Consider the following 25,452-nt stretch of genomic DNA (forward strand, 5'->3'; position numbering starts at 1 on the left):
AGAAATTTAAAACAGAAGTAATTTCCTAAATAATTATAGAGATGATGAGCAAAATGAAAGTTATAATTTATGTCCCTAGAACAGAAACTGAGAGGAAAATAGATGAGCTCAGGACCACAATAGAAGCCATGAAAGTCCAGCATAAGAAAGAACTGGAAACAATAAATGTCCAGTGTAAGAAAGAAATGGAATCCATAGGTCAGATTCAAGCAGATATCCAGGAGATTAAAAACTCCATTGAGAGTGTTCGCAACAGAATAAAAGAGTCCGAAGATAGAATCTCAGATATAGAAGATAAAATTACAGTCAGTGACCATGAAAAGAGAGGTATCTTAAAAACATTAGGGGATGACGAGAAATTGATCCAACAATTCTTAGACAGTGCAAAGAAGAATAACATAAGACTGATAGGAACCCAAGAAGTACCAGGAGAAAATACAAATGACTTTAAAAAGCTGTTCACAAAATTAATTATAGAAAACTTCCCAAATAGGGGGGAAGAATTTGACATACAGATAAGTGAGGCATATAGGACTCCAACTAGCCACGATCAAAAAAAAATCTACACCTAGACATATAATAATCAAGATCCCAGAAACCCAACAGAAGAACAAAATACTACAAGCAATAAGAGAAAAGAAACAAATCACATGCAAAGGAAAGCCCATCAGGATCACAGCAGACTTTTCAACACAAACCCTTAGTTTAAGGAGAGCCTGGAATGAGACATTTCAAGTACTAAAAGAGAACAACCTCCAACCTAGACTGATGTATCCTGCAAAACTTTCTTTCTAAATGGATAGGGAAATAAGATACTTCCATGACAAAGCACACCTAAGAAACTTCATGAATACCAAACCAGCACTACAAGGAATTCTAAACAATATCCTAGAAAAAGACAACGAAGGTAACAACACAATGAGGCCCAACAGAGCAAATCAAATAGGCAAGGTAAGAAACTAAAAGGAGAAGGCAAAAAAAACATGACAATAATAAGTTAGTACATATCAGTTATAAACATCAATATTAATGGCCTCAACTCACCAATCAAGACAAATAGACTGGCAGAATGGATTAAGAAGCAAAATCCAATAATATGTTATATACAAGACACACCTAGTGCAAAAAGAAGCCCATAGACTGAAAGTGAAAGGACGGAAAACTTCTTCATGCAAGAGGAGCCCAGAAAAAAGCAGGGGTAGCAATCTTATTCACAGACAAAGCAAATTTCAAACCTAAACTGATTAAAAGAGACAAAGAAGGCCACTACATCCTTTTGAAGGGAACAATTCAAGAGGAAGAGATAGCAAATAATTCATTTTCAATCTATTGAGTATGTTAGAAAGCACATATGCTTTTTTTCTTTTTTACTTTTTTCTTTCTTTTTCTTTTTCTTTCCCTGGTGCTGGGGATTAAACTCAGCACATTGCTGTGGCTAGGCAGGTGCAGCACTACTGAGCTAAATCTCAGGCTTTACATTTCATATTTTTAAAATTTATCAACACATTAATCTTCGTCTTTATATGTTGGTCTAACAAATTGATGAGTTATTTTGGTTCTCATTTTCTTTGCTTTTTTTAATTTGAGAATTTATGAAATATGTATATATGAGTAGTATGAAAAGTATTAAGGTCCATCTGTCATTCTCCGCTCTCATCTCTGACTTCTGCAAATTTCCTTTTCTGTCACTACAGCTTGTTTGGTTGGAAATTTGTTAAGACAAATTTTGTTATGTTATCAATATATCTTTGTATCTATTTTCTACTGATGATGAACATTAATTTTTAAGTAAATTTTATCATAACTATACTTAAATAAATAGATAATAAATCATTAATATCATTCAGTATCTGGTACATATTACAAATTCTCCAACTGCCTCAAAGATGATATTTGTTTTTCTCAAATCACACAAATCACAAACATTCCACGCATCACTGCACTGTTTCATTATACCAAAGTATATATTGTATTTTAGAAAATATGCATTGTGTATATTTGGGGGGCTATTTTTTTACACATATGTGTGCACTATTAAATGAGAAACATGGTCATGAATGTAGTAGGATTTTGCACATTTGGCATATTGATAGTTTCTCTGCCAACCTTATGATTTCTCTAAATTACATGCTTGATTTAATTCATAGTCATTTGTTTGGGAAGAATATTACATATGTACTGGTGTTAAATTCTATCATTATGCTTTTTAAAAATATAATAAAAATAAGTATGGGATATAATAAAAAAGAAATAGAAAAATCTAATCTTAAAAATGTGAACTCTTAGTTGTTTTTGGATTTTAATTATATTTCTTTTCTGTGGGAAGTTTTGTTAGAAAATGTAACTGATACAATCAATGAGCATATGGTATTTATCAAATTAATAAAACCAAAGAGTTTATGAATCATAAAATTTTGAGGACAGTTTCTCAACTATAATATGTAACTTTGTTTTATTTGTAAATACAATATTTCAAAAATATTATATGAAAAGAAAATGAGAAAGAACATATGTTTGAAGATCATAATATCAAACTAATGATGTATTTTGATTATCAGTCTGTGTTGCATAAATTTTGTTTATTTCATATCCTTTTTTGCTGTCATATATATGTATATTTGAAATTTTTATTTAGTATCTTCATTTCTTATTGTCATGTATGTTTGCAATCTTTAATTTTAAAAAAAGGAAGGCTCCAAACAACTTCATGAAATTTTTCTTGAAAATTGTTAATCTTTGTAATACTTTATATAGTTTTCATAATCCTTTCTTAAGAAGCTCAGCATTGTGTGTTATCACTCTAATTATCCCTCGCTTCCCTGTCTTCTATGTCTGTTCTTAGACCATTCCTCTGATTACCAGCGTGTTTTCAGGCTCCTTTGTTTTCTGGTTTCTAGGTGGGTTCAGTCAACAGGAAGGTCTGGCAAAAGTTGGATTGCAGTAGGAAAAATGCCAGAGCACTTCTCTCTTCTGATAATACCTGTTGAGTTAACCTCCATCGCTCCTAGCTTTGTTACATAAGTCCTTCTTCCATGGTCCTTGAATGTTACTGTCTTTCACTAGGTAGACTTCAAACCTGAGCTCTGATAACATATCAGCTTTTCCAGTCCTAAGGGTAGCAGGAACTTCCTACTATTGCTTATAACTGGTAATCCTAGTAATCGCGCTGTTCTATTTGGTTTCTTTTTTCTGTAACCTGCGTTAAGTAGTTGCTATGGAGTGAGTTCTGTTCCCCAAAAATCCATGTGTTTCTCTAACCACCACTGTGGAGATATTTGGAATGAATGAGTAATTAATTTTAAATGAGGCCATAGGAGTGGAACCTTGAGCTGATAGGATGATTGTACTTAGAAGAGGACACACCTAAGAGCGCTCCTCCTCTCCCTCTTCCTCTTTCACTGTGAAGACACAGCAAGGACAACTTGTCTATAAACTAGGGGAGAAAAAACCCCTCACCAGGAAATAAATCTGCTGGTATTTTAACCTTGGAATTCTTCCTCCTCCAGAGACATTTCTGTTCAGCTTTATTCAGTCAGCCTTATTTTGTTATGGCATCTCAAGTAAACTAATATATGTTATATTATATTCTCATTGTTTGAAATAGCTGAAGGGTGTCTGCTTTCCTGCCAACCCTCACTGGCAAAATTTCTTTACATCATTAATATTGTATAATATTTATTGAAATTCTGATATGTGCCTGACATTGTATAAACGGTACTTTTACATTTGTTTTCTCTTTCTCTCAATGACATTGTAAAGTAAAATAAGTGATATGACATAAGGAGCATAGGTTTTGAGCCACTTTGAATCACAACCCATTCACTTACTACCTACAGGATTTAAGACAAGTTCATCTAAGTACTGGGGTCCTCGTCTGTAAATTGGTCTAATAATAATATTAACCTAGGAGAATCGTTCTGCATTAAATAAGTTACTTTACATAAAGCACTTAGAGTATTTTCAGGAATATAATAATAATGTTATGATATATAATATATAATAATAATAATATAATATAATATTTGAGCAAATCTTATCATTTTTAGCTACAGTTTACTAAGTATCAACTCTGTGCCAAGCATTGTGTACTAGGGTCATAAACAAGTGTACTGACAGAGAGAAACATATGAATGGCTAATTATAATAGAATATGGCAAGTTATATGTAGCTGTATTATGAGAAAGACAACATGATTAACTCTCAAGATTTGGGAGACATTTGTCAAGATCTTAATCTCAGTTTTCCAATTAGTAACCATTTAAGTCTTGGCAAGTTGACTAATTTCTCTAAACTCCAATTTTTCCCGCCTACAAAATGAGGATAATAAGAGTGAAAAGAAAAAAATGTGAGAGAATGAAAAGATGAAAATAAAGTGTTTGTAGATGGGGAGGGGAGGAGGGGGTGAAGGGAGGGCAGAGGTAAGGGGAAAAAATGAGAATCAAGACTTGTCATGTAGAGGTACAAGATCCCAACAATGAATGTAACTGTTCTGTATCCCTAAAATGTACCAATAAACTCAATTAAAGCTGAAAAAAAAAAGAGTGCCTACTTCACAAGAATTTGATGAAAGTAAATGAGATAATAAGAATACAGTTTCTAATACAATTCCTGGGATATGACATGTCTTCACAGAAGGACAGTTTTTAAAGATTTTATCATTAATAGGGGAGCACAAAACAGAGATGCCTAGTTCAGGAGGGCTCCAGCAAGTTTCCTACTCCTTGGTTGAGCCACTTAACAACAATTGACTTCCTTGTTTTTCCTTCTCCTTCATACTTTTCTACTATGTGTATAAATTATTAAAGCACGCCAGAAAGTTCTTTGACAGAATCTATTAAACACATGAATGAATACAGAAGAATTTTATTCTTCTTTATATATGTATATGGAGAATATGTATACATAAATATATCCAGAAATACACATATGTACCAAAAGACATAAAAAATGTTCATGGCAGCTTTATTGATAATGTTACACCCAAATGCCCACCAAGGGAAGAATGGATAAACACACTGTAATTTATTAATATACAATGAAATATTACATAGTAGTGAGAATAAATTTCTACAGCTACATACATTGTAGGTGAATCTCCTAGACAAAATGCTCAGCCAAAGAAGCCAGACTGCATACTTATTCAATTTAGAAAAATTTTAAGACCGAGTAAAAATGAAGAATGTGCGGTCATAGAAGTTAGAAGAGTGGTTTCTTTTAGGGAGATATTTGCTGAGAAGTGGAATATACTGGTACATATTTACCATCCAGCTCTCAGAAAAACTATAGAAACAAATTGCTCTGATTTTACAGTATTTGCCAGTTTCCATGGTGCAAATATTCCCACCATGTTGTCACACACTACCAGAGTGATGTCACTGAATAGTCTTGGGAGGACATGCACGTTTGCCTGGGCCAGCTGCAGTACATCCTTGGGAGATGGCATGGAGAAGAAATCTGGTGTGCTAGAAATGTTTTGCATTTGATCTAGATTGTGCTTATACAAGTGTATACATAATCACAGAGCTATACAGTTAAGGTTTGTTTACTGCATATAATACTGCAATAATAAGTAAAATGGTAAAATGCTTCTCAGAAGTAGAATGAAGCAGTAGAGTTGTAACTACTATGCCTCACTCACAGAGAGATCCAGAGAGGTACCAGAGACTCGATGATAGGGAGAAAAGCACCCAGATCTTGTCCCCACAATGGGAAGGCAACAAAAATGAGATAGTAGTAGCAATCAGTGACATACGATAGAAAAGAGATGGTGACCCTTTCAGCTGGACCACTCTCAATTATTTCAATCTTATCACTAATGATGGCTCTTGTTTCTGAACATTTCAGATGCCCAACCTTATCTAAGGCCCTGGCACTTTGAAGGGAAGATTAGTCCACTGGGTGGCTCCAGATGAACATTGTAAGCATAGAATCAAAGACAAAAACACCAATGTAAACAAGGTTATTTTAACTTTGAGTAAAAATATACACTTATATAATTCTTATTATATACATCAAATCTTAAATGTTCAGCATGTGAAGAAGATATTTGTTGTCTAGCAAAATGAGGCATTTTAGTAAGAAAGCTGCTTCTGACCTATATATCACTCAATTTAACTATAAAGCCAAAGCAAAATTTTAAAGGGGTTTGACTGGTGAAGGCTTCATTCACAGGTTTATTTGTTCCCAATCTGGCAATACAGGACCATGGAAAACACCAAACCAAGTATCTAGAGAGGAAAGTAATAGGATTAACGGGGAATTTAAGGCAAAACACTGGAGACATTATAAATAAACAAAAATAAAACATATATGAAAATATTCTGTTGATTCTCACTACTGAATCTTTCCTGGGTGTTTGACACAGAAGGACACTTAGAAGAGCACTTAAAGGTGTTTTTTATTTTTGTCTTGTGTGTGTGTGTGTGTGTGTGTGTGTGTGTGTGTCAGGGTTTTTTCAGTTGGCCAATCAATATTTAACAGCCCCTTTTCATTGTGCACAGAAGCTGTCACCACAGCATTCTCCCCTCCTTTCTCCAGCATGTACATCTTTTTGCAGGGTATCTCCCTGTGAGCTCTGAGGACCTCAGGATTCTAGGGGGTACATATATCTATCACGTATATAAAAAGTCTATAATCATCTGGTTTAGATCATCTGCATAAAAATCAAAGAGTCTAGAATTTCTCTTGCCATAACTTTAGTTATTGCCTAGTAGAATGAAAATATTAAGTAACTTTTTGTTCTTTTTCTAAAAATCTTCTAGGGCTGGGGATTTAGCTCAGCAGTTCAGTGGCCTGCCCTGCAAGCACAAGGACCCATGTTCAATCCCCGGTACAAAAAAAAAAAAAAAAAAAAAAAAAAAAAATACTTCTAAACTATGGGGAATAGCTTAACTAGGGAATTTTCTTTGAAGTGAAAAGCACTGCTAAAACTCTGGCACAATCTCTATCTAATTAGCTCTTCTAACACTAAGGAGCCCTAAAACTTGCTCTAATTGCCTCTGCAGTTAGTGACTTACAGGCGGTGGCTTTGATATTGAAATGTCAGGAAGAACCTGTGTGCATTACAGATTGAAAATTCCTTCCCACTATTCCCCTTTGAAGGGAGGCAGAAATTAGGGCAAGGTGTCCTTTATGTTGAATTATTTCAAACACTACTGTGGTGTTAACTTTCTGCTTACTAATCCTTCCTGGAAATGTGATGAAACTGCCACCCAATATTTCTTCCTTCATAAAAAGAAAAATAAAATAGACACCAACTCTCTAAAGTAATGATTTTAGATCATAATGTTTTAAAATTCAGGACTAATCGCTTCTCGGCCTTTTGGCTAAGATCAAGTGTAAAATTCAGGACTAAAATGCAATCTTCTTGCCTTGAGCAAAATTCTTAAGTCTGGGGGAGAAGAAAGCTGAAGGCCTAAAGAAAATGGCCAAAATAATGGAATAAGACAACTATTATCTATTACTGCTACATCTTTGAAATGGAAAAAAGATCATATGTCAACAGAAGTAATATCACACTTTCTTGTGAAATTAACATGCCTAAATGTTCAGAAAAATAGCAAATAAAAGAGACAATTTTCCTAAACTTCCTAGATGAAATGTGCAGTTGCCCATATTTTGAAGCCATTTTTAAAATGCGATCAAATGATCATTTTCAACTTCTCTTTCCCCAGGACTTCTCATCAGGTTAACTTTCATTTTATAAAGCGATGACCATCAACATCAATGACTTTATTTTTTAAATTAAAGAGAGAAGTGAAAGTGTTGATCATTTTCTGGTGCCTCTCAGTTGCTGGAGTCAAATGAAAACTATGGTAGTCTGAATAAGTCTAAATAATGAAAATTGCAAAAGTGTCTACAGATTATTTTAATACAATAAAGCATTTTGTATAAATTCTGAATATCTAATTTGAGAAGAGCCCCTTAGGTCTACACTCTCAGCAAAGCCTTGAAAATGACACTTGGTTCATCCCTTCAAAGCTTATTCCAAAGGCTTAAATGTGGGTACTCCTCTTCATAGATGGCCTGAGTATATATTTTTGCATGAAGATCAATGCTTCAGTTTTATTAAAATATTCACTGGAAGGTATTTCCTCTCCACACACTGCTGTGTTTTTCTTTTAATCTGAACTTGAGAAACATTCTATGGCCATGTGACCCTGAATGTACCTGATCGCATCTGAACTTAAGAATCGGAGAAGGGAGATGGGCCTAAGTTTTAGGCGATTAGGACTTTAAGAGAAACTATAGGGCTGGAGATTTAGCTTAGTGGTTCCACTGCCTGCCTTGCTGCCTCTCAAGCACAAGGACCTGAGTTCAATCCCCAGTACCTCCCCCAAAAAAAGAGAAACTGTAGTGTATTTGGGGATAGATTTTTTATAAATTAGATAACACAAGACAATTTTCAAAGTTGCTTTTTGAATAAAAGAATACATAATGATTTTCTTTTTTGCTTCAAACATACAATGAGGGCAGATTTTTAATTGAGGAACCCCCCCAAAAAAAGGTTTCCAATAGTTCTTTGAACTAACCACATCTACATAATTAAAACTCACATTTAACTGGTCTAACAATAAGTGGTTTAATTTTATGACAAAAAAGTATATTATACAGGGCCAGGGATTTAGCTCAGTGGTTCTACCACCTGCCTCGCAAGTGCAAGGTCCTCGCAAGAATTCGATCCCTGGAAGCGAAAAAAAAAAAAAAAAAGTATATTGTACAAAAGATTTTTTATTAAGCCATTTCCCTCATCAGGCCTATTGAAATGCACTATTCCTTTTGAAATTTTATTTCCACTAGATTTATTCAGATTTTTGGCAATGCCTTTGGCAATATTCTCTATCTTTTAATTTTTTAAAATTTTTTCAGCTTTGCTTTTCATAAGCTTCTTAAAATCATCCATGAGTTGTAACATAGCAAATTTTCTGAATTTGAGTCTAACATTAAATTTGGCATTAACACTGAATTTCTCATTTAAAGCTCACTCTCTTGATCATGTTTGTTCATTTGTTTGCTTGTTTTTATCATTGATATATTGGTGCTATGAGTTGAATGTAGGTCCTGGGACATGCTAATCAGGTGTTCTACCACTGAGCTACACTCCTAGCTCCAATCATTCATTTTAAATCTATGCTATCAAGATATATGTGTATGCGTGCTATATGTTTACATTAACATGAGTAAACCCAAAATACAGTGTAGAGAAAGGTCATTTTATAAAATTCAGAATCTAGAGTAACAGATCTAATGTACCGTGTAGTTTGATTTTGACCCTGAATATATAAAGAAAGCCATATCTAATCAATAGAGAACGCTTTACCTTTTAACCCATTCATTTGGGTTACAAAAATTCAATACTGAACAGTCAAATTTACTGCTGATAGGACCTACTGTTTCTCTAATACTTGGGTGGAAAACTCCACCAGTAGCCCGAATGACTTCTTAGAGCCTTAACTTGTTTTAATCCCAACTAAAATTCCTTTGTGGCAGTGATGAAGCACAAGAGGTAGGAAGCGGTTAGAGGGCCCAAGGGAACATTGCACAACACTCCATGACAGTGTAGCAAAAGTCTCTCAGCTAAGCTCAGCAGCCTCCAGAAGCATTAACCAGGGAAATGCTTTACATTGCATTCTTACTGGCGCAGGACTGTGGGTGAATTTTCACCCTCTTCATATCTGAATTACCTACCATCTGGGATAATTCTAAAAATACTTCTCTGAAACAGTTTTACTTCACATCCTCAACAAAGTATTTGAGCCATTGTGAAAAGCATTCTTCAGGTTCGGAGAAAAAAAAAAAAAAAAAAGCCATGCCAAAAAAACCCATCAAGTTAAAAATCCTATGCAGAATATTTTTTCAGCATCATAATTCTACTAATGAGAGTAAGATAGAAGTCTTAATCAGAACTTTCGTGAAAGCCTCCTCAAGTGAGTTTATAGTACATAAGCTTAGAATTTATTAAATTTATGTAGAATGGATAATATGGAAACAGCTTCCCACACTCTTGAGTTCAGTTTTCATTTTCTATTTCAGAATCATGAGATCTACTTCAGAGCTTATAAAGTTTAATTCTTTGCTCTTTTTTGGTGCTTTTTTTCTCACTTTAGGAAACTTTAGCCCTTGTACTGGTTTTTTGTTATTTTTTTTTTAACACTGGTTTTCAAAGGCAAAAGGATACCTACACTAAGGCCTCTGTAAAAACTGGTGCTGTTTTTTTCTCACAAAGTCATTCAGAAATAACATTCTTAGGCCTATTCAGCTAATAGGACTTTTATCTCCTCCATGTCAGATTCAAGGCTATTTAGGGAGATGCTGGGCCTTAAGCACTCGTTATCAGTTTTTTCCAAAGCAAGATTTTTTTAAAAATTGGTTTACCATAGATAGTCATTAAAGAAGGCAATGAACAAAGAGTAGAATGAAAGAAAAGTAAATCATGCAATATTTTACATACCTCAATAACTGCCAATCCAAACGCTATTCCAATAACTATGATAATGTGTTTTTCAACTGATTCTTTTATCAAAGAAAGGCATATCTGTTTAAAAAAATCACACAGAAAGTTACTTTTAAAGGCAGGCCTGGTAGCACAGGCCTGTAACACCAGCATCCTGGGAAGCTGAGGCAGGAGGATCACAAGTTTGAGCCCAATTTGAAGCACTTAGGCAGATCTTGTCTTAAAATTGAAAATGAGTTGGGAATGTAGTTCCATGCAAAGGTACTGGCACACAAAAAGGAAATCTTTAATTATGAATAATCTTTTTCACAAATACCTTCCCAAATTATAAAGCATTTAAAAAGTGAAGTTTTGCTTAAACAACCTACTTGCTAAATCTAGAGATGGAGAATTATAATTTTTTTCACCAATATCTTCTAAAATTATAATTTTTATAATTTAAAAATTATAAATAATTTTATCCTAACTTCAGATTATTCATTATGGAATTTATATCATCTTGACTAGAATTTTCAGGTTTGTAATTTATAGTAAAGTGGTCTTTGATTGAAGTTTTAGCTAATTATATTATAAATTATCATTTTTGAAGAAATTAATTTTCAAAATCTTTTAATAGCATCTATCAGGGTCATCTTAACATTAGAAAGAAAAGATCATTACGTTTATCATTATTTGAGTACTTAAAGAAAAGAATTTAGAAATATGCCCCTCTGCTAAATTTTGTGAAATTTATTCAAACCATTATGCAATTCCAACTTTATAGAAGTTTAGACCAAATCTAAAAATTCCAGCAATCATAGATTGTAACTTTTAAATAGAAAAATGCTAGCTACATAATGTAATAGTGATGTTGGTTGCATTGCCATACAATATATCATTTCTATGACAGTCCTATGTATGCAAAAGAATAACAAAACACTGTTGCTTGCTAGATATAAGTATTTCGTAAGGCTAAGTCTTTTCTCTTGCCATTCTTGAATATAAGATGTTTCTCCATTTACAACAAATTCAAAGCAGTAAGCGATTGAGGAGATTATGTCATTTAGGATTAATTTTGAGATTAAGCACATCTACAATGTCACATTCGTCATAGTTGAGAAGTTTTTCTCTTTTCATTCTCCCAAGATAATGTGGTGACCTTGGCAAAAGAGAGGAGAAAGAAAAGCAATGAAAAAGCAAGAAGAGATGACAAGACATGAGGGGGAGGGGTGAATTCCAGATTTCGTATTTTTCCAGACCTCTTGATGCATGGCAGGTGGAAGTGTGTGCTGAATTTATGACCTTCTTCTGGGGGAACTAGGGCAGCTATCAGCATATATTTAGCTGCAATACATGAACTTGTAGGGAATGTCTATGGGGGACACTTTTCAGAACCTATCTTGAGTAAAACGTCTTTGTTTTGAATCATTAACAGGAGGTAAACATCAGTCTGCAATTGAATTTAGTATTGCCCATTATCTTAAGAGAAAACTGTATTTATTTGTGCCAAATTTATTTCCCCCTCTTCCTTATGGATGCTGTATCAATAAGATTAAGTACAAAACAGGAATGCAGAAAGGACTATAAAAAGTAAGAATAAAAATTTTTACTTTGACAGTAGCACAACATGCTCACATTATATTCTGGCAATAATTTCTCCCCTATGAGATATGTCAGATACTAACGAGGGCAATTCTTCTTCAGGACAAAGCTCCTTTAATTTTTAAAAGATCAATAACAAAAACAACTGTAAAGCAAGGTACCACTTGTATTTCCTTTTATATATTAACTTCAGTTAAGTCACTAAACTAAAACAATGCTAGATTGAAAATAATCTTTAGATATTCTATAAATTACTTCATTGTGCATTAGGACAGCTTTTATGTATCCCACCCCCAATTAATTAGATCACAATCTCCAGAAGATCCTTAAGTATGTTTGTTTTTATCAAGAATCTATCTGATACAGAGTAGGAACCACAGAAAAATAGAAAATTAATGAAACACTTATATGTACTGTCATTCGTGTTCACATTCCTTCCAGACAGACAGAAGGAACAGCAAATGGTAAATTCTGTGGTGAGAGACAAATGTCATGTCCCTCATGAAGTCATACCCTGAATTTCCAAGGCCTAGGTAGATGGGGACCTCTAACACCTATCCAAGCAATACCAATAGTCCATTGGATTAAAGTTGTCTAATTATCTATCTCTTATCAGCTCATGATTACAAACATTTTACCCTATTTGAAATGGGTTTCCAGTGACTGATAAAAGGTCTGGACTATAGGAGGTGCTTCATGAATATTTGATAAATTAATCAATAAAAAGAAATATAAAACAACATATCAATGTGCACAAGTCATATAAATATGATATCTGTAACACACAAAATATAAACTCATTTTTTCAAATTGACTTTAAAATTTCATGCAACTTTTTGATGGCAACAATTACCAGGTAAATTGATAGGTACATTTAAGACTGAGAAATCAAACCACTAAATGTCAAATATTTACTTAATTCTTACACAGCTTTTCTTGAAAAAGCAAACTCTTTTGGTAGTACGGGGGATTGGACCCAAAAGCACTCTACCACAGAGCTATGTCAGCAACCATTTTTATTTTTTATTATTAAACATGAGACGTGATCTTATTAAGACTAGAACTTGCAATCCTCTTCTCTCAGCCTCCTTGTATGCTGGGATTACAGATATTCATGGGCCATTATGCTCTATTGAAAAAGAAATTATTTAAAAAACTAAACTTCTAAAGTTAAAGTGAAATACTGATTTCTAAAACTTATGTTAGAACACAAAATTATTTAGAGAAGAAGAGAATAATGATTAAATTCACCAAAAACAGAACAAAAAAAAAATAACTTCTGTATTAGTTTGTATTTTGCGTTTCATTCTAGAATGCTACTTTGATCTTTAAAGTTGGATCTAAATGATGCCAAACTCATACGAGAAATGAAATATTTCAAAATTTATATCGCTTTTACCCTTTAATGACTTTTTTAAAATTTGAGTAATTTCTGAGATTTTCACATCACAATTCCCATAAGTAGTTGATGATTTCATTCTTTTGTAAAGATTTTCATTGCACAAAGAAAACAAGAGGTTCACTTACTCTACCAAGTTTGATTTAGTACTTACCTCTTTATAAACACTTTTTCCTCTATATGTTACACAAGCACTCGATGAGTGTTCACATGCACATGACTGAGAAATTGATTCAAAATTATTTCCCCAGTCCGCAGCTCCATTGACCAAACCACAGCATTCAAACTGTTTAGTGAAAAAAGGATAAAAAGTAGTTACCAAAAAGATTAAAATATTTTAAATACATTTAATTATATTCTTCTGAATATCATTATTCAGAAATGTAAATACAATGAAAGTCACCTTACCCACTTCCCTAAATGTAGCAGAAAAATGACAGATTTGTTTTTCATTTTGGTCCTAATAGTAACAGAGAAAAAAGTTGGGCTAAGATGCTAAAGTCTGAGGAACTTGGAATAAAATTGCTTTAAAAACCTTTCCTTCTGGTTTTAATGACAGAAGAGAGAACAGAGTTAGATTCATGTATCTTACATTTTAGCAAAGAAGCTTCCAAAGAGTGCATGAAAGAGTGAAGGTCTCATTAAAGAAATCTTATTCAAAAGAAATGGAAGGTTTTAACAATGAAATTTCCATCTCGTGATAGCTGATCACTTTCGGAAGCGAGAAAGGAAAAGGATGAGAGGTGCTGCGAAGAGCAAAGAGGGTATTCCAGGGCACATCCCCTGTGGTTGAATTTTCATAGGTGAGGGTACTTTAACATAGGTAAGGGAGTACAAACAAAACATGAGTCTTTTAGACTAATGACAGGAACAGGAAGGACCAAAATAAACGGAAACATGGTGCAACGCAGGTGATGGAGTGTGGGGATACTGTGGCCATATTTGAGGAAAGAAAATAGGAAGTGATAAGCCCAATGACTCAGCACATGTGGTACATAATATTATTAAAAGTGAAAGGTATTATTTCCCATCTTGTTCCTAATGCTGTGCTGGGGGAAAGATTATTATTGAAGAAATGGCAGGAAGAAAATGCTAAAGAAAATAGAGCCAATTCTGGGTGATCTTTTCCAGGGTTTGACTCATTGAAATGTGAGAATATTGAAAGCACTTCCTCCTCCTAATGGCTAGGTAACTATGTTAGCCACATTAGTTAAACATTTCTATGCTACAGTTTCTTCATATGTCAAATACAAATAATAATAGTTGTTAGTAATGCCATCTCATTTGGAGGTTTGTTGTAAAGATAGTGAGAAAATTTATGTGATGTTAGGAACTGCTCAGCCCAGGGCCTGGCTAAACAAAACACTCAGTAATATGATTAGCTGCTATAACTTTGTTTTTGTTATCTGTTGTGGTTGTTTTTGTTGTAGTTTTTTCCTATGGTCACACATGAACATGAGTTTTTCAAAATTCTTACCACTTGTTTGCATAAAGACACAGAAGTATCTGTTCACTACAGTTGATTTAGAGTTGGGAGTAATGATTAATAAGCTACAGAACTAAATCTAGTTTCAAAGATGGTTCAACAATGAATTTAAACTAACAAGTTTAACTGAGGCAAATATAAAGTTTTTAACTTTGGCCCAAAGGTGGAATTGCAAAGAGCTGGAAATTTCAGTTAGTTCTAAGATCAATATTAGCAAAGAGGACAGTCTAGAAACAATCTCCTTTCCTGATCCCATGGTAGAACTGACTAGATATTTATGCTTTCTCATTAAATAATGTTGAATAGTATTAATACATACTCTATATAAAATAGTAATAAAGCCCCTCTATACACACACAGATCACTCTATATTAGGAATACAATATACCTCAGTTTTCTTAGGAAGGCAGGAAAGAAATACAGGAGAAGATAGCAAGACAAAAGCTTTTCTGATCTCTATATCCTCAATGGGAGAAGTTAGGGAAGAAATTGACAGAATTTTGGGGGGGGATTGGGGGTACCCGGGGATTGAACTTGGGTCCTTGTGCTTGCAAGGCAGGCCACCGAACTACTGAGGTAAATCCCTGGCCCAGAAATTGACACAATTTAATGAAAATTAAGTAGCAGTTGGATGGGAAAAAAAACATTATGCAGCACCTCTTGACAAATAGTTATTACTAAGAATCGGTAACAGGCTTATCCCATCACAAGTTAAAGCGAAATTGTGTGGGAATTTCTTGAAATCCCAAGAGAAAGCCAATCAGCATCTGCAACTGTCTATGTATACAAGTAACCCAGGTCACTCAGTCGGACGTTATGGTTTAGAGTAGGGTCTTTTATTCTCAAAGAAGTATAACTTTTTTAAAAAAGCCAAAGTAGATAAATGAACAGAAAATAAAAACAAATTCAGAAAGGATACTAAGAAAGAAATAGACTCTATAAACACAAGAGCTTCCAGCATAGAATTTCAGCCCAAAATGGGAGCGTATCAGGAGAACATGCTGCAAAAGACAGAACAGTCAGAAATTCACAGTTGGCCCCAGACCTTAAATTCCAGGAACAATGTGCATCAAAAATGACTGACGACATAGCCCAGAAGATCAGTGGTTACCGCTATTCCAATGAAAGAACAGTGATTGCCTAAACTCTTACTGCTTTAACTGTATTAGTTTGTGATCTAGAGTGGGAATAATCCAGGAGGAGAGAAAAAGGATGCAGCTACAGGGAAGCTAGGGGAAAAGCACAAAATGGAGGAAGTTAAACAAGGACTGACCCATATCAGGTTTCAGTTCTGGGAAACCATGCTTTAGGCAGAATATTTTATAAACTGGAGTAAATCCAAATAGGAACTGGTAAATGCTATGGGAAAACAATTTCATCTGATGAATAGCTCTCAGGAAACGAAGGATGTTTCAACTTGAAAGGCAAGGCTTTAGGAGTTAAGCAATAACCACTTTCAAAAACCCTGCCATGTGTAGGAGTGTGGGTAGTTTTTTGTTTTTCCTCTTAAACTCTGTAACTGAGAATAAATACTGTATATTCTAAGCAGATAGACTTTGTTTGAAAATAGGAAAGAACACATTAATCAGACTTAAATATAAGTGGGATAGGTAAAAATTGGTACTTTCAGCTTTTTGGTATCTACTGGTGGATAGGCATGGATATATAATAAATCAGTGAAAAGTCAAGATAATTGACCCGTGAAATCCAGCCCTCCATTAAGATTCTAAAAATTCCCCTGACATGCCTAAAGTGAATGCCACTAGTAGTTAACATGATGGGAATTTTAGGTAGAAAGGTATAGTTAAGGAGAGTTTCACAGAGTAGCTAATACTTTAGTCAAACCATAAAGTGCATGGATTCAGAAAGAAAGAGAAAAGTACTAAACACATTCCAAGGAAGAGGAATGGTGCAATGGCTGCATCACAAACCTGGCTGTACACAATTATTTAGGGAGGAGTGTTTAGGATAGTTAAAAGATTGGGTAGGAACCAGATAGAATAACTTCAATGCCTGCCTGAGTTTTGAATTTATCCCAAAGATAAAAATGAGGGGAGAAGAAAAAGAAAGAGAAGGGGGAGGAGGAAGAGGGGAGAAGGAAGAATAAAAAGAAAGAGGAGGAAGATGAGGACAGAGAAAAGAAAGAAGGGCTAGTGTACACATTAAAAAATAATAGACTGCTCAGATAAATGTGATTCAAATTCTAACTCCATCACCACTTGCTAGTTGTCAGACCTCTCTAAATCGCAGTTTCCTCATCTATAAAATAGATTAAAATAATATTACCATCTGCTGTGGTTTGGGCATGGTTTAAATTTCATCTGCTAAAAACCCCAGGGTAGTGGTTAAGGAACTTTTAAGAAATGGAGTCTGCTTAATTCAAGACAAGTGGATTACAGCTGGTCTGCAGAATTGGTTGAGTCCTAAAGAGTGAGTTAATTTCAAAGAGAATGGGCTATTATAAAAAGACTGAGACAGGCTCCTAGCCTCTTGCTGTCTGTCTCTCCATATGATCTCTCCCGTCCCTGCTATCACCTTTGGATGCCATCCTCCATGAGGCCCTCACCAGAGTCACATAGGTGATGCTGCCATGCTCTTGAATCTCCAGAACCATGAGTTCTGGATAAATCTCTTTTGTTTATAAACACTCAGCCTCAGGTACTTTGTTACAGTAACACAAAACAGACTATAACATCACCTCATAGGGTTGTGTATCAAATGAGCTATTGTGTGTGATACAGTCAGAAGTAAGTAGCAGTAGATGTTAGTTATATTCACTTTATGGAAGCAGAGACACAGATAGACTCCCCAAACACACTAACTCTTTTAAATGTAAATATTAAGACAATTATTGGTTGACAATTAAATCTCAATATGTCACAACATAGCTTTTAACCTGTGTCCTAAACTGCTTAAAGCCTTCATAAGAAGATGGAAAAAAATACAAATATTCTTGAGTTTATCTTACTGCACATTACCAGAATAATCAAAATCTACAAAATGGAAGCATTAAATCAGTAATGGATAAGCCACTTTAAAAATTAAACTCTGAAGAACTATGTCTAACTTCCGACATAAAAGCCTAATTACCTTTTTTTGAAATTCCGTCATGGCTTCCCGGAATACTTTTCCATTATCCCCTGTTTGACTCAAAAGCTTTACATTTTCATAGAGAGTTTCATTCAGAATGCGTTTAGTCTGAAAATTGAAAATCACTGTTAAATTATTCACACCAGAAAGTAGTATTCCGATTGTTTAGACTTTTCCAAATGATCAAACATCAGCAATGCACACACCTCAGGTTGGGAAGTAGCTCCTAGGATACCTGCAGCCACCTGCAGGAGCAGGATCACAAGCAAGCCTATGAAGAACTGAAAAAGAAAGGCCGTATTTATTATCCTCAGTACACTCAGTAATATCTGGGTTATTTTGGCATACACGTCCCTTAACATCAGGGATTTTACTGCAATTAAGAGTATGAGCCACAATCCTCACTTATTCCACCCTTTGTGCCAAGCTGCAAATTTTGATCCACTAGTTCTCAGAAACATTTTCTTTGAAAATTGATCAAGGAAAGTATTTCAAATGAAATTTTATTGACAGAAGCGTTGGCATCTGTGTAATATAAAAGGGAGAGAAGTTTTAAAACTTAGAAATTTTGTTTAAATATTATTTTTCTTTTACTTTTTCATAAAATATAAACACACACAAACTCAGAACTGCCTTCAAAATAGTATTCCTATCAGTATCAAATCCTGTGTCATCTTATTTTATATTTAGAATTCTGAGATCTCCTTCACATCTACTGAATCATAATTTTGGAGAATGTAGCTCAGTTTTTTTGTTTTGTGTTTTTTGTTTTTTTAAACAGGCCTTACAAGTTAATTCCCCGAACTGCAAATGAGATCTTGTTGCTCAAAAAACAATCACTAGGGATGTTGTTCGGGTCTTGTTAAACTGTCTCCCACAATAAGCAAAAAATATTTTTAGGAACTAACATAATCCTTATTATATTATAGAAATAGTTTATATTAGCTTTGATAAATGTGTCAGATTTATAACTGATAAACACTTGATTTTTCTACAACATACTCATTCATTATTTTCTACCATGTTAAACGTGAGTTCCTGTAGGCTATTCTAACCCAGTTGAGCCTCCCAGAAGCTTACTAAATAACAAAACTGGTTATTTCTTGCTGCCTTACAATTTACTTAGCACAACATGTAGTAAATTTTATGATTTTACCGCGGTCCACATTCAGTCTCATCCCCCAACATTTACTGAAAACAGCTTCTGCTGCTTTCCAACCACACCCACGCAGGCCAGTTCCCAGAGCTGCCAGCCATGGGCTGACCGCCAACCTCTCTTCCTGGAGACTTTCCACCTTCACCCATTAGGACACTTTTCACCTGCTCTTGGCTTGAAAGATTTCTCTTCATTCTTTGCCCTTCTTTTCTGGGTCACTCACTCCCACTACAGCCATTTGTTTACTTATTCACCGTCCCCAGAGGGTTCTAGTTTTCTTAAGGCCTTATGCATCATTTAGGCCCAGCATCTGGGCCTCAGAGGTGTGCTATTCTGTTGCATGAATGGATGAATGAATGAATGAATAAATCACATTTGCCTCCTTGCAGACTATCCTCTAGTCTGAGCCAAACTAAGATAAATCTAAACCATATTAGGTTCCACAATCAAATGCTCTAAGCAGAAGTTAGAGTTCATCAATCTTGTCAAATACTGTTGACAGATAAGAGGGACAGGAAATAATCCTCAGGAATCCAAAGGTTAAATATTGATATTTGTCTGGAGAACCCACCAAGAGAAGCATGCAGCGGCTTTCTTTCACGGCACCACAGCATCCCAGGAACCCCAAAACCATGATAATGGCACCCACAGCAATCAAGATATTCACAGCAACGAAGGGATTGATGTCAGAGTTCCCAGAACTGAGAATCTGGAAATAAAGATGACATTCATGACAAATTCATTTCTTTGATGTTTATTTTTATCAGGTAATACCAACTGAGTAGCTACTACATGTATTGGGACCTTGAAATACTTCCAAGCCAAAATCTCTCCCCTCCTGGAGCTTACATCTTGCTGAGATTGCACTTTGCTAAATAATGTTGCCAATTTTAAGTTGTTCTAAAATGACAGGTTACACATTGGATGGAAGAAATGTCATGGTTCTTTTAAAACTGTTTTTAAAAGCTTAAGGGACCTGTACTTTTCTCCTCATGTAATTTTTGCTTCACACATTTGGCATTTTATATATAAAGTACAATTATAAAGCATATTTGGTGGTCATTCAATTGTTTTAATTTTTAAAAAGCCTAAATTCATCAAAGCACTTAAAGACATCATATAAATAAACCTCAGAATCACTATGTTGAATTTGAGGAGCCATATATAGAAGAGTAAATATTGTAGGATTCCTGTTATGTGAAGTTCAAGAACAGGCAAAACTGTGGAGATAAAAATCAAAGCAGTGTTTGCCTTTGAGCAAAGTAGGAAGGAAGGCAGAAATTGACTAAAAAGAGACAGGATGGAAGTTTTATAAGTTAATAAAAATTCTTTGCGTTTTGGTTTTTTAAAAAGTCCAGTTCCTGAAATTCCATATCAGTCTATCTTCTCATTCCCAGAAGGAACAGTTCTTCCAGAAACTCATTATTTCATCAACTATTTGTGATAAGTAATAGGATATTGAGGAAATATTCTAGGACCCTTTATGGTGGGTGGGCTACTCTTCTGGCATAACTCAGTTCTTTTAGCAAAATGGGGAAAATCTTTATTGCTCTCATAACTCTCAGCCTCAACCTGCCCCTGTTGTCCATGAATGTGCAGTAATTCATCACATAAAGAACAAGAACTTGTGCCTATGTTCTATTTGCACTCTGCATCTAGCCCACCTGTCTTCTATACCCTCTACCTACTGGGCTGTCTCCAGAGAGAGTGCTGGTGTCCCCACTCCCTGAAAGACTCTGCATCCCAGAATCTTCCATACAACCTGTGGGTCACCACCCTTAACAGGCAGTACAAAAATAACTGCTGCCTTTTGTCTTGCAACCTTTTAAAATCCACTCATGACCTACAGGAAACCTTTCTGCAACAATAAGTAGGAAGGAATGTGCTAAAATTATATAAGCATTAAAACAAACATCTTCATTTTACTCAGAATCCTAGAAGAAACTAAGTTTGTAACCCGAGGATAGCTAGTGGACCTGTCAGGCCCCAGCTTTCCATTTATAAAGAGAAGTGGGTCAGCTCTGTGTTTTCTAAAACCTCTTTTGTCTCTCAGATTCTGTGCTAACAGGTAATGTTTCAATCTACATATTTCAAAAGTTTGATAAGTCTTAAAGATTTTTGTTTGTTCAGCAGATATTTGTATCCATTTTATCATTAAGATTGGAACTAAGAAATCCCTGTTGTTAATAAAAAGGCATGTCATCTGGGTTAAAATAGAGGTGTCATAAAAGGCAGCCTTGGAAAGCAGTTCTATCATCCCACTGTTAAATACAACGTTCACAAGAACATTACAGCCATTACAGGCAAACTCTATGGCCTTTGAGAAGGTAAAAGACATTCTTGCTGGCTTATCAGAACTTCAGATAAGATAGCTAGTCCAGACAGAAATAATAGATCAAGTCTACACAGGAGGCCTGAGTAGTGTAATTGACCCCTGGGCAGCAACTGATGAGATGCTTTGCTGAGGCTCACTAGGACAGCGGAACCCACTGCCTGCGACTGACTGACCAGAAAGCTGTGTGTGGACAGTCCAACAGATGGCTATTCTTAGGGAAGAGAAATTCTTCATTCAGACGTTTGCTCCAGCACAGACACAGCAGGGTTTTAAAGATTGTTTTGAGTAAATACTGAGTCTCTGTGTGTCCTAAGAGAAGGGGAGAAATTCTACAGAAGAGGGATTGTGAGGCCTGAAAGGATTTCAGAATCATCTCTGGATTGAAAGGGCTCTCCTGAGGCAAAGATGGCCTCTCATATGTTTTGCCTCCTGTCCAGAGTTTAACTTCAAGGAGAAAAAATGTCCCTCTGAGACACTTCAGCAGAAAGAGATAACTCCCTGGCATCCTTTTCTGCCTTTATGTTCATGTTTTCCCTTCTAAAGCTACTACCCGGTTTTTCCGGTAATAAAATTCAGCTCTTTCCTCAGCTTTGATTTTTCTTGTCAATAACTTCAGAAAAATATAAACCAAGTCAATTTCATGTAAGTCATGCTGGGTGATGCTGATGTGTGCATGGCAAGAGGCAAACAGCACATGATTCCAAATGTAGCTAATAAAGATGCTATCCAGCTCCATATGCTCATTCCTATCCCAGATGTGTAGTCGCACCTCTCAAGGACAACGGCTCTCCTTTGTATGTTCACTGTGTGCAATTTCTTAACAGACTAAATATCAAACTTGTTTACCAAAAATGCTGGAGAGAAAGAAAATATCCACCAGAAATAAAAGAATGAAATAAAATAAAATTCAGCCTGCACACATCTTTAAAAGCCCAAAGTACCCAGGAATTAATGGCTGATATCTCTCTGCTTAATTATGAGTCCCAAAGTCAGTCTGAGATTCTGCACACCTTCATCCCCTCTTGAGTCCAAACATCAAAGCCCCCAGCCATCAGCTATACTTATTAATGTAAGTAATAAGTGTAACTCAGAGAAACTCATAAGTTACATATTACTTGCCACACCCAGTTTCTTTATCTAGCATAAAACAAGGAAGCAGTTAACTTCCTCTAAGACTCTGGGTTCTTGTGTGGAATAGAGGGAGATTAGTTTCCAGAAAAGCCAAGCAACTTCAGGAAAAGAAACAGAACAGATGCTAATTTGTTTTTAATCTTTCTTCCCACTAGACTGTCTCTAAAGGTATTTAGGTGCCGGTGGTATGGTATAATACATTCTGAGAGAAAATTTGTTGTCTTCTTTGTTGGCTTAATACTATCTTTATAATTATCAAAAAGGAATCAAACTTCTTCCAAAGACAGGGGAACTTCATCTGAGCAGAGCCTTTGAAAAGACTGTTGTGATAAAATATATGATTCTGAATAGTGACAAGAGCCTACACAACCAACAATACAAGTAAGCCCACTTCGTATGAGGTAGAAATAATATTTAGGAGCAGAGGCACCACTGAAAAAGGGAAGAGAGAGAAAAGAATGGAAGCAAGGAAGCTGAGAGATGGTGCTACATGGCATTATACCAGGAAAGTGTCTCGGAACAAGAGGCGCACACACTCACTCCTTTCCCCTTCCGTCCATCTCTGTGACACTGTGGTGTGGAAGAGAAATTACACATGTGATGCCCAAAGGCTGGAGCCAGAACTCACTGTTTCCAGACTGTGGAAATACTGGTAAAAAGTCTTGCCTCTGGGCGTGGAATGGAGTGTGTGGGAGAAATGGGTCATGTTAATTTCACCAGCTAGTAAGAAACTGGGTCACCTCCCGCTAACTGGAGAGTTACCCTATAATGACCAGCACTTGTTGGAGGGCTTGACCTTAATGTCGATTGCTACAGGCAAATACCACCTGGATCCTTGAATTTTGCTGCCTTTAAAACTTAGAAGACTTCATTTGATTTTTAGATTCATATTCTCCTTCACCAAGAGAATTTCTTACCTTTTTTCTTTTGGATCAACCACGTTAACATCAGCTAATTTATGGTCAATACCTTATACTATAAAAATTATTTTTCTTGGAGGGAAGAGGTTGTATTTTTCCTCAAACTGGCCTTAAACAAATAATGAAAGTAGCAAATTTTCACTTTCATTGGAATCTTCCTGGATTTGAGATAATACCTCCTCCATTCTCCAGAAAGATTGTTCCTTGTCTACCACAATGTCAGGCATATAATAAATAATTATTAACTCATATCATCATTAACAATTATATGAGATGGTTTAAAAATGCTGTAGAAAGGTGTATTTTGATTATTGTCATTACTTTCATTATTATGAGAAATCAACTACCTTATCTATACATTTATATATTTACCTCGTTACCATCTTTGCTTACTCGTATCCATATTGCTATTCCCAGGATCACGGTACCACATAACTGCAGAAGAAAAACAATGTCAGAGTACAATTAAGATAAAATAAAACATTAATGTCAGATATTCCTTCTATCTGGTTGTAATAGTTTATCACGAACTATTCTGTTACAGTGTGATGGACATAAATGAGGCATATTCATGTGCAGATAATTGCTGAATTGTTGCACTGTAATTCATAAGCCTGATAAGAATACCTGTTCCTCATCCACAGTGCATTTATAGGCCTATTGACACAAAGCAGGAAAAGATTATTTCTCATGATTTAATTTATTTTTAGCTAGATTGTAGCACACATAAGGTAAATTAAAACAGTTTAAAGAGAAAATATCCTTAGTATGCCCTTTGGTCAATCTCAGAGAAGCTGTTCTGGACCAAAAGGGAAAGGAATAACTGACTAATAACCGATTAGTCCTTCAAGATTCAAGAGAGAGATTAAATTTGGATTTCACAGAAAACAGTAGGGCACTGGATAAAATGTACAACTAAGCAACAAAGGAATATAATAACTGATATTTTTAATATAAATAAACTTTTTAAACTAAGCACTTTTAGGTGGTAAAGTTTAGCTAGAGAGAAGGAACAATGGAAACCACTAGTTAAAGTCTTAAATTCCTTTAATGACTTTACCAGATTATTTAATTTGGGTCAAGGCCAAAAAGAAAAATGTGAAATACATTTTACTTTAATGTAAGGAAAACTCTTGTCTTTCATGGTTTAACAAAAAAGATATATATTGTAGGCTCAAAAAAATCAGACATATTATTAGATAGGTATGTTGAGAGCACTCTGGTAACATACCAGACACAGCAGGTCTTGGAGGACTTTTTAGATGTTTCTAATCTTTCCCTGACACAGAAATGTCTGAGTCCTCCAAAAGCCAGTGACCATGAAGTGTCACAGCTTTCAGGCATGACTGAACTGTTGTCCAGAACCCCCCTCCCAGCAGCACTTTTAGTGGTTTCTCATTAGGTATGCAGTAAAAATAAACTCAAGGGCTTTGTAAAGAATCGGGAGTGCAGTGTACAGCTGAATAGCCATAGAATCTGGACTCCCTAAAAGACCTCAAAAATCATCTGTGTCCACACTCTTCATTTTGGATTAAAAAAAATTGGAATCCTGAGAGATTATATTCAAATCTAGAAAATTCAGGGCAATTCCTGATCAATCTGCCCTTACTAAGTGCATAATTCATCTCTCTCTCTCTCTCTCTCTCTCTCTCTCTCTTTCTCTCTCTCTCTCTCTAAAACACAAACTATTAAACAAGACAGCTTTAGAGCTTGAAAACCTCTCTTAAGTCTCCACTCCTACCTCTTCCACTAAATCCCTAATTTCACTTTCAAATAGAGACAATGTTCATTTTAGCAGTTATCTGTCAATAAGTCCATAAGAATTTATGTCAAATGATATTGAAATGCTCCAGGATTTTCAGTAACTTAATGTCAATTAGATTTATTGCTATTATTTGACT

At 35.2% G+C, this 25,452-nt stretch overlaps 1 protein-coding gene across 1 annotated transcript in view; it reads right to left on the reverse strand.

The window, feature by feature from the left end:
* Positions 1-4,930: 4,930 nt before the first annotated feature.
* Tspan8 (tetraspanin 8) overlaps positions 4,931-25,452 on the reverse strand; it is a 29,010-nt gene continuing 8,488 nt past the window's right edge. The window contains exons 2-8 of the mRNA XM_010617488.3: positions 23,924-23,986; positions 19,737-19,874; positions 18,216-18,290; positions 18,010-18,117; positions 13,588-13,719; positions 10,451-10,534; positions 4,931-6,227 (exon numbers count right to left, since the gene is read on the reverse strand). Coding sequence (XP_010615790.1) covers positions 6,174-6,227; positions 10,451-10,534; positions 13,588-13,719; positions 18,010-18,117; positions 18,216-18,290; positions 19,737-19,874; positions 23,924-23,986 — 654 coding nt within the window. The 3' untranslated portion in view covers positions 4,931-6,173. The remainder of the gene's footprint in view (positions 6,228-10,450; positions 10,535-13,587; positions 13,720-18,009; positions 18,118-18,215; positions 18,291-19,736; positions 19,875-23,923; positions 23,987-25,452) is intronic.

Source organism: Fukomys damarensis, unplaced genomic scaffold, assembly GCF_012274545.1.
Source record: "Fukomys damarensis isolate Sample0158 unplaced genomic scaffold, DMR_v1.0_HiC HiC_scaffold_15, whole genome shotgun sequence".
NCBI classification, from domain to species: domain Eukaryota; kingdom Metazoa; phylum Chordata; class Mammalia; order Rodentia; family Bathyergidae; genus Fukomys; species Fukomys damarensis.